Below are 20432 nucleotides of genomic sequence, written 5' to 3'. Positions count from 1 at the left end.
GTGTAAATAGTATGCGTTTAAATTTGAAATAACACCCTGATCCATAAGTTGGATTAGTGAAGTCGTGTTTGGCAGTAGAAATATGACTCTCGCGTTCCAATTGAAATCATCTACATGCGTAGGATTTCCAGAATCATTATCTAATAGAAGCAAAGTCTTGAAAGGAATGTTGTTGTCTTTTCAATATTTTTCAACCTTGGGAATGAAGCAGCATCATTCCCTCAATCATCAATCCATCCATCATCCATTATTCCATCATCAATCCTCAAAGAGAGAGATACTGTTATCCATGCTCTCTGGTTCGATTGAAAATGCATAGGTAGGGTGGCTTTATTAATGCCCTTAAATGCACAAGGATTTCCAGAATGGTATGCAAGCTGTGGTTTTGATCTGTAATCTCACACTGCATTAGCCCCAAGCAAGAGCGTGGCCCTATCTTTTGACACCTTGAAACCTGGCATTGTATTTTCCTCTTTGGAAATGTATGTTCGATCTGGCATTTTTTCCAATACAGTTAAAAATTTGCTGCATTGAATAGCCGCCTTCATTAATAATTTTTTCCAACACATCACCAAATTTCTCTGCAGTGCAGAATCGGCATTGGCGACTTCACCGCTTACTTCAACTTTGTGGAAATCAGCGCAGTGCTTGAACCTATCAAACCACCCATTGCATGCTATGAGCTTGGGTTGGGGTTTGCCATACTTATCCTTAATATCTTTATAAATATTTGTTGCTTTTGCTTGAATGGTCATTAGACTCGGGGGCACTTGCTTCTGAATCTGATTTTCCATCCATATTATTAACAGCTGCTCCATCTTTGATGTAGCACCTGAACACTGTTTTTTGATCACTGTTGATCTTAAGTGCATTTAACCTTTGAAATGTTCTTTTATATGCTCACTGTCCTTTAAAATAGCATTCACTGTTGAAGCAGTGAGACCTAATTCCCTTGCAATAGATGACATACTTTGTCCTGCTTCATACTTCTTAATCATTTTCATCTACATAGCCGACCGGGCTAGCCGAGTGGGTAAAGTACCTGCCCGGCAACCCAAAGGTCGCGGGTTCGATTCCCGCCTCGGGCTTGGATCAAAGTACTGCAAAAACCTTGGGAGGTGCAATATGGCCACAGAAGCCGATGCGCCAACAACTACCAAATCAAATCACTCATCTTCATTTCTAAATCAATTTTGTTTCGTTTTCTGGCACTACCACCACTTGCACTTTCCATTGGAACCTTTCCCATTGTTATTGTAATATGTAAATAGGAATGAAGAGAAGTTTTTTTATATGATTGAAGATTTCAGTGAAGGGGAAACACATTTCACCATAATACCATAAAAACCCACACAATTGCAGCTATCGGTATTATAGCAAATGCTATAAGATTGAGTTTATTACCCGTTTATAATTAGATGCACTAACAGAAAAACCCAATAAACCGGAAAGTGCAAATTCTTTTTATTGTTTTTTGCTTGTGACCTCCAGAAACGTGCTTTAGAAAAATATCACAAAGCCATTCAAAATTGATTCTCATAACGGGAACATATGATAACGATGAAAGGGTAGTGCAGTTTATATTATAAATATGACCTTTTAGAGAGATAAATAGCTTAGTAATATAGCGAAATTTTCAACTTCCAAGGACCTGGAATGAATTACAAAAAAAAAACCCAACAACAATGTGTTATTGTGTTCATAGGATGATATTTTCACGATACCTTCATTTATTCCTACGGGATGCAAAATGTTTCCACAATTTTTTTAAGTTTGCACCAGCTGGCAAAAACTTAAGTCGAATTTCCGTAAGTTGAATATTACATAAATTGGGGAGTTCCTGTATTAGTAATGGCCACATAGTGCAAGGAAGCCTATGACTTATGCTGCACCAGCCAAAAAAAATAAATAATAATAAAAAGTTGAGAAGATATTAAAATTGCTCTTATTAAGCGGGTGGGGATTAATCTTTTGAAATGGTAAAATATGTCTTCTGAAAAATGGAACTAGTTTTAATGTAACATGCAAATATTCTTTGGGCTTATGATTTTTTTTTTTAATCTTTTTTTGTTTGTTATCATTGCCTCATATGTTATTTATTATGATTTTGCTTTTTTATTTATTTATTTATTTTTTGACACATACAAGTTTACTAAACACATCCTTCCCCACTCTAATGGTAATTTTTTGTCCCTGTATGGTACAGCAGACATCACAGTCAAAAAATATATATTCAAATTAAAATGTAACTACTTAAAAAATTTAATTACCTTCATTATTATAATAGAGCTTTAAATTTTAGGTGGCCACTGTGTACAGGAACAACCAGGTAGACCTCCTTCAAGTGCAAATTTAAGAACTCATGAAGTTTATAATCCAGCTTATAGTCGTACATCATCCACAACCTCAATTCCTAAAGCAACAGAATTCTCTGCATCAGGACCAGAAAGTACTGCACGATCTAGGTCTACTAATAATTTAAGGCAAGAATCACAGGACACTAGGTATCAGTATGCTCCACAGGGCCAACAGAATCCTTCTACCTATATTGGTCCAACAGCAACTCTTAATAATAGACCAATATCACAGCCTAATTTGCATCAGCAGCAACACACCCCACAGCAACACCATCAGCAGCAGCAGCAGCAAACTATTTCCCCAGAGGAACGACATTATCAGAATATTAGCATGTATCAACAACAAAACAGTTATCCTAATTCCAGGTACAAATTAGTAACTAAATTATGTTATTTTAATGAACTGTATTAGATTAGAATTCTCTACAAATTTACAGTTTCAGTAATTTTATAACCTTCCTTAGCACTGTCAATTTATGTTAGAAAATAATTATGTGGCACTGTAATGCTTTGATTTGAATCAGTTTTTTAGAAAGATTGGATAGAGAAAATTATTGTTTTATATACATTTTTACCCTGTGTTATGTGTTTACATTTTATTTTCCTAACATGCAGTAGAATAGAACCTGTGCAGTTTAAAAATTTGATAGGAAAGTTTATCCAGTAAACAAGTTTAACCTTGGTGGTGTATCTACATTGGTGACCATGATTACAAGGTATTGTTTGTTCTGAAGCATGTTTAATGTAAAGCAGAGCTTCTCAACATTTTGAGAACTCTGAAAATCAGTCTCACACCATTTGTGATCTCACAAAATAGGTCACTAGGCAAATATCATCTTCTATTGGGAGAAGAGATTTGCCCTTGATATTTAAATTTTTTTTTATTTATAACCCATCTAGTCATAGTTTGACCTTTTTTAGCTTAGAACAGTGGTTCTCAACAAAAAACCTTTTTTTGTAATATATTGAAATTTTTTATTATTATTTTATGTCACATTCACGAATAGCTGTGAAATCATTACAATCAACATTAACCCTTTTTTAGTCCAATGTCATGTCCATTGTGTCCATCAGCATTTCCAAGTACAGAATTTCTTTTCCAGCTGTACTGATGCAGTTATTGTACTACAATCTATTTATATTGCATATAAACAATCTGAAAAGCTAAATCCATGTTTATTGAAGTTTATATTGTCTGTCTGTCTTATCTTTTCGGTTAGATGTTGTTGGCACCAAGAACTTCAGCATTTTTGATTATAAAATTTATTCCTCTGTTACTCTTTGACTTTGTTATTGTACTTAAAGTAATCTAAATCTATGTTTAGATTCAGTTGTTAACAGCAGGCTAGTGCTTTTTTTTTTTTCTCCCCTCTTCTTCTCGAAGTCCCATTGTCTCAACTACCACAATCATTGCCATTTCTGATTATGAAATTGTTTTCTTAGTGCATTGTAATTTTTTTTATACTTCATATAAACAATCTGAAAAACTAAATCAATGTTTATATTGAATCATTAATGGCACAAGGTGTTTATTCATTTATTCCCTACCTTCTCTCTGTTCTCAGGTTTAATGTGGAAAATGGCACAACTGTCGGTTTCTGATTATAGGATAGTCAGACACTCTTATTTGTGAGTTGGGCAGTACATATTTCTTGAAAAATTTCTTTGAATTGTTTGTGCTGTGGTTCTTCCAAGTTTTTCTGCAGATATGATTCTTAAAAGATAGCATTAGCATTAGTAGAGGCATTTGATGCAAGAAAGCAAGCTTATGCAGCATCAGCTAAAAAAATTAAAGTAAAATAATTAAATAAAAAATAACCACTTCCACTTCACCCCTCTGTTCGTTCGAAATACCTGTCCAGCCGAGTCTTAAACTTATTTAGGCTATCAACTTCCACGACAAGGGATGGAAGTCTGTTCCACCAACCAACCACCCGCTGGCTAAAGGCAAATTTCCACACATCTATCCTACATCTGTCTTTCCTCAATTTGAATTTATGCCCTCTCAGGTGATTATTCTGAGCAAGAGGAAGAATCCCATCAGCATTGAGCATGCTCAAACCATTCAAGGCTTTGTACACCTCTATCAGATCACCTCGCTGCTGCCTAGTCTCCAGACACTGTAATTTGCAAAACTTAAGCCTTTCTTCATAAGAGCACCCCTTTGTTCCATTCACTAATCTTGTTGCCCTTCTCTGTACTCGTTCCAGCAGCTCTACATCCTTCTTGAAATGAGGTCTCCAGGCCTGTATACAGTACTCTAGGTGTGGCCTGACCATTGCCTTATACAAGGGAATAATCACCTCCTTATCCCTGCTAGAAAAATTCCTATATATCATTGACAATACTCCATGAGCTACTCTTGCCTGTCTGCACTGCTCAGAGAACTTCATGTCTGCCTGCACAACCACCCCCCAGGTCCCTTTCATCCTCTACCACTGTCAGTGTAGTACCACAGAGTTGATACGTTGCTCTGGGGTTGCTGTTTCCCCAATGTAGTACTTTACATTTGTCAATGTTAAAACTTCATTTGCCACCTCTCAGCCCATCTGCTCAACCTTTCCAGATCCTGTTGCAGCAGCATAGTGTCAGTAGTGTCCTTGACAACCCTGCCAACCTTCGTATCGTCTGCAAACTTGGACATTAAGCTTGATATACCATCATCAATATCATTTATAAATAGAGAAAACAATAAAAGACCCAATACTGAACCCTGAGGGACTCCACTAATAACATTAGTCCACGATGAGCAGTGTCCATTGATTACCACTCTCTGTCTTCTCCCCATCAACCACCCCTTTATCCATAGCAGCAATTTGCCTCCAATGCCACACTGCTCCAATTTGTGCAGCAGTCTTCCATGTGCAACAGTATCAAAAGCCTTTCTAAGATCCAAGTATATAATATCAAAGTTATTCCCTGCATCCAGTTCTTTTGTGACTGCATCATAGTATCCAATCAAATTGGTCAGGCAAGACTTCCCCTTAACAAAACCATGCTGTGTCTGAGCTATAACTGAAGCCTTGTCTAGATGATCCTGCAGTGCTTCTTTAACCAGTGCCTCCATTAATTTTCCGGGAACAGAAGTTAAACTCACAGGTCTATAATTACTTGTCAGCCTTTGATCCTCCTTTGTGAATTGGGGTCACATTTACACATCTCCAGTCCATGGGTACCTCCCCTGAGTCCAAGGAAGCTCTCATAATTATGGCTAAGGGTTTGCTTACTTCCATTGCTGCCTCCTTTAATATAACTGGATAGATCCCATCCACCCCAGGTGCCTTTCTTGTGTTTATCTTCAACAATTTCTCCTTCACTTTACTCTCAGTTATTACAAGATTCTCTAGCTTACTGCCAGAGTTGAATACACCTGTGTCATTTCCCCTCGCTGAATAACTCCTCGTGTGTGAATGTCGATGCAAAATATTCATTTAGTTTGTTAGCTACCTGAGCAGGATCATCAACAGTTGACCGATCAATATCAAGTGGACCAATCTGATTCATCCCCTTCCTTCTAGAGTTTACATAAGTAAAGAACTCTTTGCTGTTTTTCTTCACATCCTTTCCCAAGGATTTCTCGTAATCTGCCTTCGCCTGCCTAACCTCCTTTGTAACTTGGTTACAGACCAACTTGTATCTATCATAGGCTTCTGTGTCACGTGTTAATTTGTATGTATCCCATGCATTTTACTTCTCTGCCATATGCCTCATTAGTTCATCTGACATCCATTTAGGTCTAAACCCTGAACAATATTTCTTAGTTGGTATGTAAAGCCTAGTAGCTTGCAAGATAAGTTCTTTGAATGCTACCCATTTTGAATTTGCTGTTGGTAACATCATCAGTTGATCCCACTGTATAGAATTTAAACTGTCTCAGTCCACCGTAGTCGCCTTTACGAAAGCAATACCCCTTCCCTTTACCCCTAAAGCATAACTTGTATTCTGCTAATATACATATGCAAAGCTGTCATAAGGATTCCCTGACAGGCTGGGAACTGGATGCAGTGTGTTTGGCTACATTCCAGAATATAGTACATACACAAATTTGGCGCCTCTGTAGCCAGGTGGGCAGGAGCAGCAGTGTGTTGCACACACTTCTTGATTAGACCAGGGTTTGAGCCCGTGACCACCAAATACGGAGAATGCGGAAAGGTCAGGGAATGACCACAACATATCCCTGGAGCAATATGGCCTTAATTGCTAATGCTCCTAAAAGCCAAATAACAACAACACAAAAAATTTAGAATTCACAGCTCAGATCCAATGCCTACTCCTCACCTTCTTGTGTTATAACCTGTTAGTATGGAGCCAGCTATATGGTTACTGAACAAATGAGGTGGTTACCAACATGAGTTCTGACCAAATTGGTAGAACAGTGCAATCGAAAAACCCTTACTTGCTGTGACGTTTTTGAAGTCAGCATGGTTCTCACTGTGTTTGTTGAGGAATCAGAACACACAAAGCTAAATATGCTATTAAAACAACAAGAAAGATAGTTCCCATCACTGTTAATTTATTCAGGAAGTACAAGAAAAGTGTAGCAATAGTGTTTAGAAAAAAACTAATTGGCTTAAAAACATTATCCAGTAAAGTTATGTAGGCAAAATTCAAAATTGGGCAAAATTTGTCTATGCATGAGTTCAGTTCAAGCTGCGTGTGTGTGTGTGTGGGGGGGGGGGGGTATGGATGTGAGAAATCACAGAAGAATTCTTTAATATCTTAGAAAGAACACTATAAATAAAAAACAAAGAAAGAATTGGAGATTTGAAGTTAGGAGATTTAAGAAAACTCTGAATGAAAGGCAGTCTACTTTAAAATACACAAAAATATTCATATTGTAAACAATGACAGTGTATTCCTTAGTGGCAGTTTCTTTGTGTATTATAGTCCACACCAAAGAGTAGATCAGCATTTCTATGATAAAAATATCGGCAAATGGCAGGGTTCGTTGCTAGGTTTGGATCCAAATATGTAACCAATAATGAGTATGATATGGTCTCAAAAATGTATTTATGCAAAATGGCAAAACCACATACAGTGAGGTTAAAGAATTTTTATAAGATCAGATTAACCTGCGTGTGTTACCGACTCACTCTGTCTTTGTGTATATGCCCATTTCATCTGCTTCATCCATTGCTTATGTTATAGAAAAAACCTTAATAGTAAAAAAACTATTGCCATTTATAACATGCTGATGACAGCTCTTAATTATAGTGGACATAGGCCACAGTAATTATAGGTGGAACATGGAAGAGAACCTGTTTAAAATTCCCACCAAATGTTATTTAAAGAGGAACGATATATCAATTTGCTTGTGTTTTCTTTTTTACTGATGATAGTTACAGAAAAAAGATTCCTGTGATGCAGGTAATGAACATTATTACAAATTATGAAAGCAAAGAGAGTAGGCGACATGCTGAATATCAGAGGCTTCGAAGTCCAACTTATGTATGTTTGGGAATGTCTTTTTAATATTTTGTAGGCTATAACTTAACTCTCTAGCTGACACATGCTCAAAAAGGCACACCATCTGTTGCATATGAATTCTCCATGATACCATGGAAATGTTTGGAATAAAGGCAATAAATGATTTAAAACTGGGCACTCTTAATATATTCATTATCTTGACAGTATAGTAGATATAAGAAAATTAATGTATAATTTTTAATTAATATTTTAATTAGTTTATTTTTTTATAAATTAACATTAAGCAGATTAAAAATTATCACAACAGATAATAGATATTTTTGATAAGCATGTGTTTTCTGTTGTAGCAACACAGAGAGATATGCTGTGGAATATCTTTTAAGCTTATATGGCAGAATTTATTTTTAAAAGTTCTAAACTAAATTTAAAAATAACAAGTCTTAAGTTTTTCAATATACATTGTTTTAAATAATTAAATAATTTGATGGCCAGATTTGCTTCTGCCACTTTCTTATGCTTGATTGAATTTCCACAATAGCACATAATATGTGTGAAACAGATTAAAAATAAGTGACAATAAATCTACAAAGGAAATCAATAATATCATATACTGATGTAATAATACAGGTTTACTGTTTTATTTGTTTAGTATTGTGGACAATAACAGTGGCAGCATACAGATTTGAAGTGTTTGTGTTCAGAAATTGCATGTCATATCAGTGGCTTATTAGTGACTGCTATATTTGGTGTGCCAAGCTCTTATAAATCAGTGGAGATTGAAAATCAGAACTAAAGGAATATTAAAATTCACATTTGTATCACTTTTATGGCAATTTAAATTTTCAAGTTTTCCTTTATTCAGCATTTTGCTTATACCAACACTGCCATCACTGGGTTAAAATTGTTGTGTGTGTGTCTGTTCTCAGGTATGCTTAAGAGGCATTTTAAATTTCTCATGTAATGAAAAATTTAGGATGGTAATGTTTTTGTGCAACTCAGTTTAGAAAAAAGTAAAATAAATAAATAAAAACAAGATCTCTTTAGGCTTGCTATGAGAGCTGTTCATAAAGTTTTGAGAACAGGCCATAAAATGCATTAATAAATTATAGAATAGGCTATTTTTATAACTTAATGTCTTATGTGATTTCAAAAATTTAATTTTTTTAAAGTTGTATATGGAAGAAGAATGGGTATCCAGCAAATCAAGCATAGTTCAGTAATCAAGTTTTTGACCAAAGTGGGCAGAAATGCTAAGTAAATCTGTGGAGAACAACCAGAATGTTTAGGGAAGTATCACTCAGTTATGCTACTGTTAAAAGTTGGTCATTAGAGTTCAAAAGAGTGTGGAGTCATTTGAGGATGATCCAACTGATCCAAGTTCTGGTTGGCCATCTAGAGCAATCAATTCTGAAACAGTTGCCATTGTTAAAGAAAACAGTTTAGAGAACAGAAAAATTAAAGTGTATGAACTTGAAAAAGTACTTGCAATTACCGTGGGAGCATTTTAGCAATAATATATTAGCTTGGGAATGTCTTTAGCTATGTTTACAATTCATTGCTCAGCCATTAGATATAATATTGGGAGGCTAATTGCAAAACTATTAAAGAAATTTTTATTGTTAAAATTATCTGAACATAGAACAAAAATGTATCATCATAACTCGAGTCAATGAAAATACTTACAATGGAAACAGTCCATTTTTTTTCTTGATATACACCCTCAGAGGCAGCACAGTGCAAATAAGTGCTATCCTCCTCACACTGGGTGGAAAAGGCCCCCAGGTTCAAATCACATTAATGATGCGAGAAATTTTTATTGGCTCTTTTCACAACTTTGTGAGTCAGTAGTTAGTCTCAGGTGAGGGGTTGCAGGGTTTATTTCTACCTGGAACTCAGGTTTTGCATCCAGCAAACTAGCAAATCAACCACAGAACATATGCAATTTACAGACATATATGTACTGCAAAATCTAGTCTAAGTTGCTGAACTTCCTAAAACTCTATAACAACAACCCTGGCAAAAAAGGTAAACTGCAGCCATTATCAACCCACTTCAGGATGGAAGCCTCCTCAACAATTCATGCTGAGGGAAAATGGACCATAATCTGCCATGCTGGTTCAATGTAGGTTGGCAGATCGACTGTATTTAGCAGTCAGGGGATTGAACCCCAGTCTACTCAAAGAGCGTGTGCTACTGCACTCCCGCTCCTTACCACTCGGCTAAGGAAGCCGTTTACTGGTGGCTAAAACAGGTAACTGGCTGACTGGGGGCTCATGGGCCAATTTTGCTTCTTAAAGCAGTTCTCTAAGACCCAAGACAACATGAAATATTGCTGTGGAATTGACCGAATTGCTTCAGGGAACCATTCAGACCCATGGGTTACTCTTGAGGTTATTGATCATTATTTTGGTTATTAATATGCTAAGGGAAAATGGATCAATACTATTTTGTGGTGTTTGTATTAACTGTGTAATACATATAACTTAAATCAGTTTAAAACTTATGCATGGATGGGCAATAATAATGAGAAATTAATTAAATGATCTTATGAAATTTAATCAAGAGGATTTAAAGTTAGTTTAATAGCCACATGTTTAAACTGTTCATGAATGCAGAATTTTTCATGTTCCCTAGAAGTAGCTACCATTAGATTTCTCACACTTATTCAAACTTTAATAAGATTTCAATGTCTGTAAATGTTTACATGTTAAACTTTAATATAAATAACTTGTAATATAATAATATATATTGAGCACAACTAAGTTAGCATAACATTTAGAGAGTTGGATGAATGATTAACTCATTTTCTTTGATGCTCTTTCTTAGTGAAATAAGAAAATATTCATTGATTTTCTTTTATCAGTATAATGTTAATTTTTAAATTACTATTATTACTTTAATTAAAGTTGAATTCTTCCAAATCGGTTTTGCTTGATAGGCCTCTACAAGGTTACAATCAACAACAGCTGCCTCCCAGAACACTCCACGGATCTCAGTCTTCTTTAAATAGACCTGATCAACAAATGATTCAGTCTCCTACAGATCGTTCTCGTCCATTATCTACCCTTGTCTCTCCCAGGGAGCAAGAACAATATGTAAATTCTTTGGGCTATCCAGCTGTTTCTTCTGGAGTCCCTTCGTCTTCACATCGTACACACGGTCAAGATTTGAGGCATATTTCTCAGACCTATAACCAGAAAGCCCCAGAACAAAGGTAATATTAGTTTGGTCTCATTATGTTTAAACTCATTTAAACTATGTTGTGGATATCCAGTAATCCAGGTCACCATAAAATACTGTGACATCACCATGTCTGTGCACATTAATCTCTGCCCTCTTCCCCCACCCATTTGGAAAAGTTAGGATTTAATCTCTTCGACGTGACAATCTTTCTGATGCCATTCCATATATTAGTCATTTAGTCTCAGGTGGATGTCGGCAGATTTTTTTTTTCTGAAGTTCACCCATGGTTATTTCATTGCTCAAACTGATAATATGGTGTTGTATGGCATACACTTCTTTTTTCTTCTTTTTAGTTTCAAAGAAAATAATTTTCTCTTATTTAACTACTAGTTGAATTATCCATTCTGTATCCTTTACATACATTAAATGGCATTCTCCTGTAATAGGATAATCTTTTACTATTTTCATTATAAACATGATTAGAATGAAGATAGTAGAAGATCATCATAATGTATTTCATTATAATCCTGTAATGTGTTATATTTCAGTATTAATCATTTTCAAAATTAGTGTTTGTTAGTGCTCATCAGAATAATGACAAAAATATTACAGTAGTTCCAAATAGCCAAGACATTTGACCGAGGTGAATTGTCAAAAAGTTATATATACTATATACTTTGTCATTAAAGACAAGTGTACATAGTTCAGTACAGAGCAGGAATTCACACTAGTTGACTGTTGAGCCATGCTGATCGTTTGCGTTTGTTGATTTCATGACTTTTTTTACTCTCTAATTTTAAAGATTTGATAAAAAAGAAATAAAAAATATTTAAAAATTTTGCTCTAATCTTTTAATTTGTATGTTTCATATATGTTATTAGGGTTAGGGTTGTTAAGGGCTGTGAGTGGAAAAAGGAAGCATGTTGTTACGTACAGTGGAATCTCGTTAATACAAAGTTCAAGGGACCTAAATTTTCACGTTTTGTAATAATGAGATTTGTAGTAGCGAAGCCCCCCCAAAAGTGTCAATTTTACTGTTGTGTTTTTTTTGGTACATATTGTATATCTAAGAATAATAACAAATAATAATAATATCAATTTATATCAATTTTTTTTGGTACATATTGTATATCTAAGAATAATAATAAATAATAATAATAAATTTATCAATTTATTGCCTTGTCTAACAATACAGTAATAGGAATAACATATTTTTTTAAAGATTTTATTTGTAAGAAAAACTAAGATAAAAGCAATATTAACGGAAATTTGAAAATGAAAATATTGTACAGTATATATTTTTATATATACAATATTTTAGTATCACAGTAAAAAGAATTACAATAATTATAAAAGTAGACATACAAACCATTAACTTTTTAATAAATTAATCTAATTTAAAGAAAGAATCCAATGTTGTTTGCACAGTTTTTGTCCTATGTGCATTTTTAACTGCAGCACAGACATTATCAAAAGCAATAGTTGTTTCTTTATCATCATTACTACAGGCCAAGACATTCTCTATTATGTTGAATGCATTTTGGGCATCTTTTTTAGGTGGCAGTGTGCACGGGTCTTCACTTTCGCTGTCGCTGGTAACAAAAACAGCATTGTTTTGTTTAGTACCCAGCAGCTCTTCTGGTGTTGGTGTTGCAGGGGTTGCAACTTCATCATCCACCTTCACAAATTCTTTAAATTCGTATGCTCAAAATTCGTATGCTCCTTCAAATTCCTCTATTCCTCACTGTTACCATCACATTTGTATGCTGGACCATGTTTTTCGATGATGTTCTCTCCAAAGCCACTCTTTCTGAAGCAGTTGATTATAACACTTGATGCAATACTTTCCCAAGCAATAACAAGATTACGGATAGCATCCAACACATTCCAGTTTGTCTGCAAATTGTTTCCTTCTTCTATGTTGCGGACAAGTACCAGGTGGGCTCTCTATGCTCTCTTGAGGTTATAAATAATGCCTTGATCCAGTGGTTGCATTAAACTGGTGGTATTGGGGGATAAAAACAACAGCTGTATATTTGTCCACTTGAGTGTTATCGCAGAATGTACTGTACAATGGTCTAAAATCATCAAAATGTTCCTTTTTTCTGAAGCCATTCTTCTGTCCAATTTTGATAACCAAGGATGAAAAATTTTGACCATAAGCCAAGCACTTCTATTGGCCTCATAATCACAGGCCAATAGAAGTTCACAGGCCTCATAATAACTGCTTTAAAACATCTTGGCTTGGAAAACAATCACAAGTGGGTGTAGTTTTATACTGCCATCCGAATTGCAGCATAACAGAACAGTGAGTCTTTGTTTACTTAATTTTCCACCATGACAAGACTCTCCTCAAACAGCAAATGTTTTGTTTGTCAGCATATTATAAAATAAACCTGTCTTGTCAAGGTTAGAAATATCCTTTGCCTCATATTTTTCAAGGGTGGACCATACAGAACACAACCGGTCTGTAGCATTTTCTTTGTTGACTAATCCAGACTCACCGCAAACATTTCGCAAAACCAAGTTATTCCTGTCTTTAAATCTTTGGAGCCAGCCACTGGTGCATTTGAAGTCACTAATCCCATGTTGCTGAGCTAGATAATTTGCCTTTTCTTGCAAGATCAGACCTGATGTTGGCAAATTAGATGCATGCATTTGTTTGGTACCACTCAAAGTTTTGTTTTAAACTCCTCGTGTTTTGCACCACGAATTTGTTTCCTGTTTTTCATCGCTGCTCCAGTGTCACGCACTTCAAGTCTTTTTTGGTTATTCAGTTTTGTAGATCAAGTAGGTAAAGGAATGTTGTATTCCTTTGCAATGTCCATTTTGTTTCTTTCCATCCTATCAGCCTCTTGTATAATTTTTAGTTTAATTTCCAGGCTTAATTCTGACCTCTGTTTTGTCGCCATAAACACTGCTGGATAAGATTTAATATAAACAAATTTTAAATTAATTTAAAGAAAAGTTCCAAAAAAGACATCAGCTCAGATAAAATGGCACAAAAATTAGATTGCTGTATACGATACCAAAAGACTTTGAACAGGGGTAACAATTGCAACTGACCTTACAGTTCCTCCCTCACTCTTCATGGTTTGCAAGGAGAGCAAGGTAGTGCATGTAAACACCTTAGAAAAACTTTTTATTCTTTTGTTAATTTAACAACTCATTGTTCAGAAAGATGTTTTTCAGACTGCACTTGATGTTGTAGCTACCATAAACTGCTTTTGTTTATGCCAAACTAATAATTTCTAACAAGTCAGTGCCATCCTTCAGGAAGTATGGTGGCAGTAATAGATTCACTCTACCAAGATTTGTATTAAACATACAAAATGACAATATTTCTGACGGGGTGAAAAAGAACTTTTTAATACATATTAACTGAATTTTGTAATAAACGAATATATTTACATAGAAAAGCCTATTCTTTCACAGGGGAATAGTATGTGATTCATAAAAACGAGTACTTTGTATAAACTGAGTTTGTATTAATGAGATTTTACTGTATTTAGATATGAAGTTGAATGAATCAAACGCTCAGATCAAGGAGAAACATAAAAAACAAATCGGCTAGTGACTGTAGTGGACCTGAGGAGAAAGAGAGCACAAATTGAAAAACAGTGTTTGCAAAGAGCATCTGTATGTGATAGTGAAAATTTGAATAGAAAAACGGTGAAGAAAGGAGAATTTGAACAACTTCTGAAGCTCTTTTTGTGGTTCACACAGATGAGAGACAAAGGAAGTCCAATTTCTGGACTGATTTTTACAGGCTATGGCCTTAGAATTTCATCAGTGTTTTAATGAAGGGGAAGAACAAGTTACCATAAGTATTGGTTGGTTGGATCATTGGGGGGGAAAAAGTTTGCAGTTTGAAATATGAACATAACTGGGGGAAAATTATCAGCTAGTATGGAAAAAATAGCAACATTTACTGCTAAATTAGCAAATATTATTCAAGAAGAAAATTTTAATTTGGATCATATTTACAATTGTGACGAAACCAACCTGAATTATAACATGCTTCCATCCAAATGGATGGAAGCATTTTCAGTTAGAAAAGAAAAATCTGCTCCTGGTTATAAATGAAGTAAGGAGAGAAAGATGGTAGTGGCATGTTCAAATTCATCAGGGAGGCATAAGATTAAACTAATTCTCATTGGAAAGTCAAAGAACTCCCGAGCTTTAAAAAATGTAAAATGTTTGCCTGTTAACTACGCAAATCAAAAAAATGCATGGATGGATCCAAGTCTGTTTAAAAGATGGTTATGTGAAGAATTTGTTCCTAGCACAAAAAAAATATTTGAACAAAAAGAAACCTCCCCATAAAGCACTTTTAATTTTAGACAGTGCTCCATCCCATCCAGATGAAAGTGAACTAATTTTTGGTGACATCAGAGCTCTGTTTTTGCCACTGAATGTGACACCCCTTCAACTTCTAGATCAAGGGTTCGAAATGGGACTACAAGCGGCATCTCTTAAACACTTGCTTCAAAATCTTGAAATAGGGACCAGCATTGTTGAGAATATTAAAAAAAATAAACATCAAGGATGCTATTTACTGGTTAGCAGAAGCATAGAATGATGTTAAAACATCTACTCTTATTAAATCCTGGAAAAATATTTTATGCTCCCAAAATGAAGTCAATGAGAACAAGATGGCAAATGAAGAACTAGCCAACCTGTTTCGGACACTCTTACTACAGAGGATATTAAAGAGTGAAAGAATTCTGATGAAAAGCTGGAAATAACTGATGACATGATCATAAAGCTTGTTGACTAACAAAAAGATGAAAGTGAAGATGAAGAGTAGAAGATTAGGCAAAGATGAAGAGTGCACAGAAACTATATAAAAAAAATAAATAAATAAACGCATGCTTAGGTCTAAATGCTATTGAGTCAGCTTTACTTTATATTGCACATTAGGAGGATACCAAGCCTGCTAACGTTCTTTACTTAGGCACCTACAAAATATAGCAGCTAAAAAGAGAGGCGCTTCTATTTTTTATATGGTATTAAAGAGAGTGTAAGGCTGCAAGAGAGTGACTACACCTTCCCAAGATTGATATTTGAAACGGCTATTCCTTTGTAATCACCATGCTAGTGCTCCTGATCAAAAACAACTTTGAGATAGCCTCTTGGTATTGAAACAACTGCATGAACTATCCAAAGACGGCTTTTGGAATGTGGTCTGCATACCTATACGGTTATGTATTTATTAACAATATATTTACTAATACAGGGACCTCGTGCACCCACTGCATAGCACACCACAGGTATAAAAATACATTTATAATACTGCTGCAAAGTGGAGGGTTTAATACCCCAAGAGCATTTTGTTACTTTTATTAGTTTTCCTATTAACACTTATTTTATGCAGAATATATTTTGAATGAGAGATGAAATTAAATCTACAATCCAACATTTTTGCCAAGATATTTGTAAACACTAATTTCATAGGTTGGTTCAATAATCTGATAGTAGTAGGTCAGTTTTGATCAGTTTTGTCAGTAGGTCAGTTTTGATCTAATCGCCCTTTAAAGAGCATTGCTTTGTTTTAACAATGGAACTTTCTAATTTGTGCACTTGACACCAGTCATTCAAATCAGCAAGCACTTCATTTGCCCTAGTTTCAGTTTGATACCTTGAGTTTCCATAAACAATGATGACCAAGTCGTCAGCATATGAAATTTTCAAGATGTTTTCCTGGTTGATAGCAAGCCACCCATCAAGGATCACTTTCCAACATCCTGGTTCAAGAATGGATTCCTGAGGGCAGTCCCGAGTGACTGGTCTCGCCACATAACTAAATCCAGAATGGACAACAAGATATCAATCTTGAAAATGGTCAGAGATCAACTGATAAATGGGAATAGAAAGCCATTTACCAGTAAATGGGAATAGAAACCTTGGCCTCACGGAACCTCGCCAGAACACTCTGCCACCAAACGGTGTCAAAGGCCCCTTTGAAGTCCACAAGGAGATCGAGGACATATTTACTCTCAGAAGACGAAATGAGTCCATAAAAAATTAATAGCATCCACATTTGACTTGCCTTTCACAAAGCCAAACTGAAATTGATATGGCAAGTGTTTAGTATGATAATTTTCTAAAAATCCTATAACAATCAGCTTTTCTAGACCCTTTCCGTAAACTGGAAGCAGTGCAATCGAACAATAAGACAAAGTTAAATTTGCAGGTTTTCCTGGATTTTTGAGAAGAATTTTAAGGTTAGCATGTTTCCAGGGAACCAGGAAACACCCTTCATTTAAACAAGTATTAAGAAGGTTTATAAGTAACAGTGGACAACAAATCCAGATTCTCTTCATTATAGAAATTTCCATAAGGTCCAAGCCCTTACACTTTCCATCTTTCATGTAGGAGACAGCATAACCAATTTCATCTTGCATAAATTCCTGCTTCTGGGCCGGACCCTCATAAGCTGAGTGTTCCATTCTGTGCCTTGTATGTTCAGAATGTTTCGGAACAATATAATCTTGCTTGATCAATTCATCTAAGATGGAATTCATTGATTCTTCCCATGTACGTGATTCAGCATTATTTTTTATCAAAACAGAGGAGAAAATCTCCCCGGATGTAATTTGTCATCTACAAGTTTATAGGGCAAACCCCACGGATCCTTATCAAAAGAAGACTTGTCAGTTTTCCCACACAGAGTGCTTCTCTCTGTATATGGAATTGAAGTATATTTTACAGGCATCTCTGAATAATTCATATAGCCTATCAATTTCTTCCAAAGGTCTATTGTTTCTTCTAGCTTGTTGTAAATCCTTCCTAGAGTTTTTGATGTTTTTCCAAAGATCATTTAGAGATTATGTCCACCAAGTGTTATGCATCCTCTTTTTTCCTTCCTAGAGAATTATCACAAATAACCATGACAGTGCATTATTTTATCAGACTGTGGCTTAAGAGCCAAACAACTGATACGGTGGATATTTTCCAATCAAAGAGCTTCTTTAATCTTTTGATCAAAGAGATTCCAGTTAGCTTGAGCAGTTTTATAACTTGGAAAATCATGATTAAATCTATGACTGTCAGGAGATAAAGAAGAGACAATATTAAATTAAATAACATTTTGATCGCTTCCAGACCAAGAAGAATGGACTTTCCAATCTGCCAGGCAACGACCAAATGCTCTATTTGATAAAGTAATGTCTATAAAACATTGCCCGCAGGCAGAAATGAATGTTGGAATTTGGCCTGGAGCATTCCGGAGACAAAGCCCCTTTGACAAGATCAATGGTGAGCTGTGAATATTTTAACAATGGGCTCGCTTTTTGATTGATCTCAGAAGTGACGTCATCCGCAGTTTCCACCAGAGGCGTTTCCCACGCTCCCACTACTAGTAGTATAATTAGTGCGTGTGATGCATTTTTCGTGACTGACCGGTATGATATCTCAAGTCAGGAGCAGTTCGGGGGAGGGTGGACAGATGAGCCTGTTACCCCCTTAACCATGCAAATAAGTGTATGTGTATAAGGTCTACTAAAAAAAATGTAAAAACCTCGTCGTCATGCCTCCCTTTGCAATGATACCTCAATATGATAGTGTCTGGAGTTCTTTTTAGAATTTTTGAATAGTATGACGTCACAATCATACTTCCTGAAGTTACTACTGCAGGAAGTGATTGCAACAATAAAAGTATTTGTCATATGACAGTAACAATACAAATATTTGTCAACAATTTCTTTTTTCGTCTCCCATTTTCATTACATTCCATTGTTAGGTTCTCCTAACAGCTGCGTATATCACTTCAACTACAAATCAGTACTTCAATCGATGCTGTTTTCCAGAGATATTTAGATATGTTGCAATCGCAAGTATACATCTCTTACTTTAGTTATCATAAATCCATTGTATCTTGTCTTCCAGAAATTATGAAAATTTCTGAATGTTCAATAAAATATTTACATTACAAAAGCTCTTTTATTTCGTAATCAATATATACCTAAAAGAAATGCGAAGTATGTTTCACATAAACCATCTACCACGCCTGCTCGGCACATGCACAACTTTTTTATTCGTCGTTTTTTTAATAACTCGGAAAATATAATGGAAAAATTTTATGATAGAATTTTAATATCGCGAATAAAAAATTACAAGAAATATTTCCCATATCACAAATAATATAAAAACTATTACAAAACATTTCACAATATTTTTTCACAAATATTACGTAAAAAATTATTACACAAAAATATTCAAGAAACATTTATTTTAAAAATTGCCATATACAATTTACTTCTTTATTAATATCTGTTGTTGATCTGCTTTGCTCAATAGCTGAGTGATGATTACAGAGGTGATTTGACGTAACGATCCGGATCAAATTGAAGCAATGGTTTTCCATTTAGATGTATGGTCATCATAATCTGCAACGTGTTTAATTGTCAACATTATTCATTCACTCAATATTATGCATTACGCTGAAAGCTCACTCAGCTTCAGCACTGCTAATCGCAATGGTTTTAACGATATTTCTGGCTTTTTTAATTAAAAAGGAAATTTCGCTCGATTTTAAAGATAAACTGTCTTCGACAAAATCTTTAAAATCATTAATTTTTATTTCCTATTTTATTAGAATTTTTTTAAAATTTCTTATTCGGTTTTTACCGTCTTGTAACCGAGATGAAAGTTCTTTCGCATTCCACGATTTCGGGTAGCATATGTTTAAAATTTCTTTCAATGGTATCGTTATTTTCTTTATTTAATTTAAAATCGTCCTGTTGCATTAATAACTTATCCTTTAAGGATAAAACAATGCATTTAATAACATGTCACGAGGTAATTTTTTTTTTTTTTACGTTCGATTTTGATTCCTTTAAATTCGTTCAACTTCAACGTGCTCTCAATTTTAGCTTCATAATTTCCTTCAGAATTTTTCAAATTAGCAATAGCGTTGATAGTTCAAATAATTAACTTATCTGCTTTTACCATAGTAATTCTGTGAAGCTTCTGAAAGGTAAGAGAGCCCCTGCAGGATGTCGATCATTAGTGCTAAATGGTTAAGAAATTCAAAACTTAAGTCCATATAATAATCCTGGATTATTTAACTTCTGATTCAAAATGTTTGCACAAAGCGAGATAATTCCTCCAACCCATTTCCTCCATTAAAATGCTGGAAATGGGGCCCCTGCTCACCCTACCATAGTTTCGGCTCTAGATACTCGATAATTGCGCATTTAGGATTTCATTTGTAAAATAGATGATCATTTCAACAATGGGCTCGCAAATTTAAAAAAAAATAACAATGGACTCTCGCGAGCCCATGCGAGACCACTATAGCTCACCACTGGACAAGATGAATTCCTCCAGAAGCATTCCCTTGGGGTCAGTTGAGGAACTACCCTACATGGTAGAAGATGCATTTGCATTGATTAAAATGATAATTTTCTTTCCAGAAAGTTTAAAGCATTTTCAAGGTAATTTAAGAAAGGTTCAATCTGT

General features: G+C 35.0%; 1 protein-coding gene across 2 annotated transcripts in view; it reads left to right on the top strand.

Moving 5' to 3' along the window:
- Positions 1-20432, top strand: part of cno (adherens junction formation factor afadin) — a 525824-nt gene that overhangs the window by 378662 nt on the left and 126730 nt on the right. For both annotated transcript variants that reach the window (XM_090380034.1, XM_090380033.1), the window contains exons 23-24: positions 2303-2723; positions 10723-10998. In XM_090380034.1, the coding sequence (XP_090236160.1) occupies positions 2303-2723; positions 10723-10998 (697 nt within the window). The remainder of the gene's footprint in view (positions 1-2302; positions 2724-10722; positions 10999-20432) is intronic.

Source organism: Mastigoproctus giganteus, chromosome 8 (genome assembly GCF_048544385.1).
Source record: "Mastigoproctus giganteus isolate SK-2022 chromosome 8, ASM4854438v1, whole genome shotgun sequence".
Classification (NCBI taxonomy): Eukaryota; Metazoa; Arthropoda; class Arachnida; order Uropygi; family Thelyphonidae; genus Mastigoproctus; species Mastigoproctus giganteus.
This window is presented reverse-complemented; position numbering and strand designations above follow the sequence as displayed.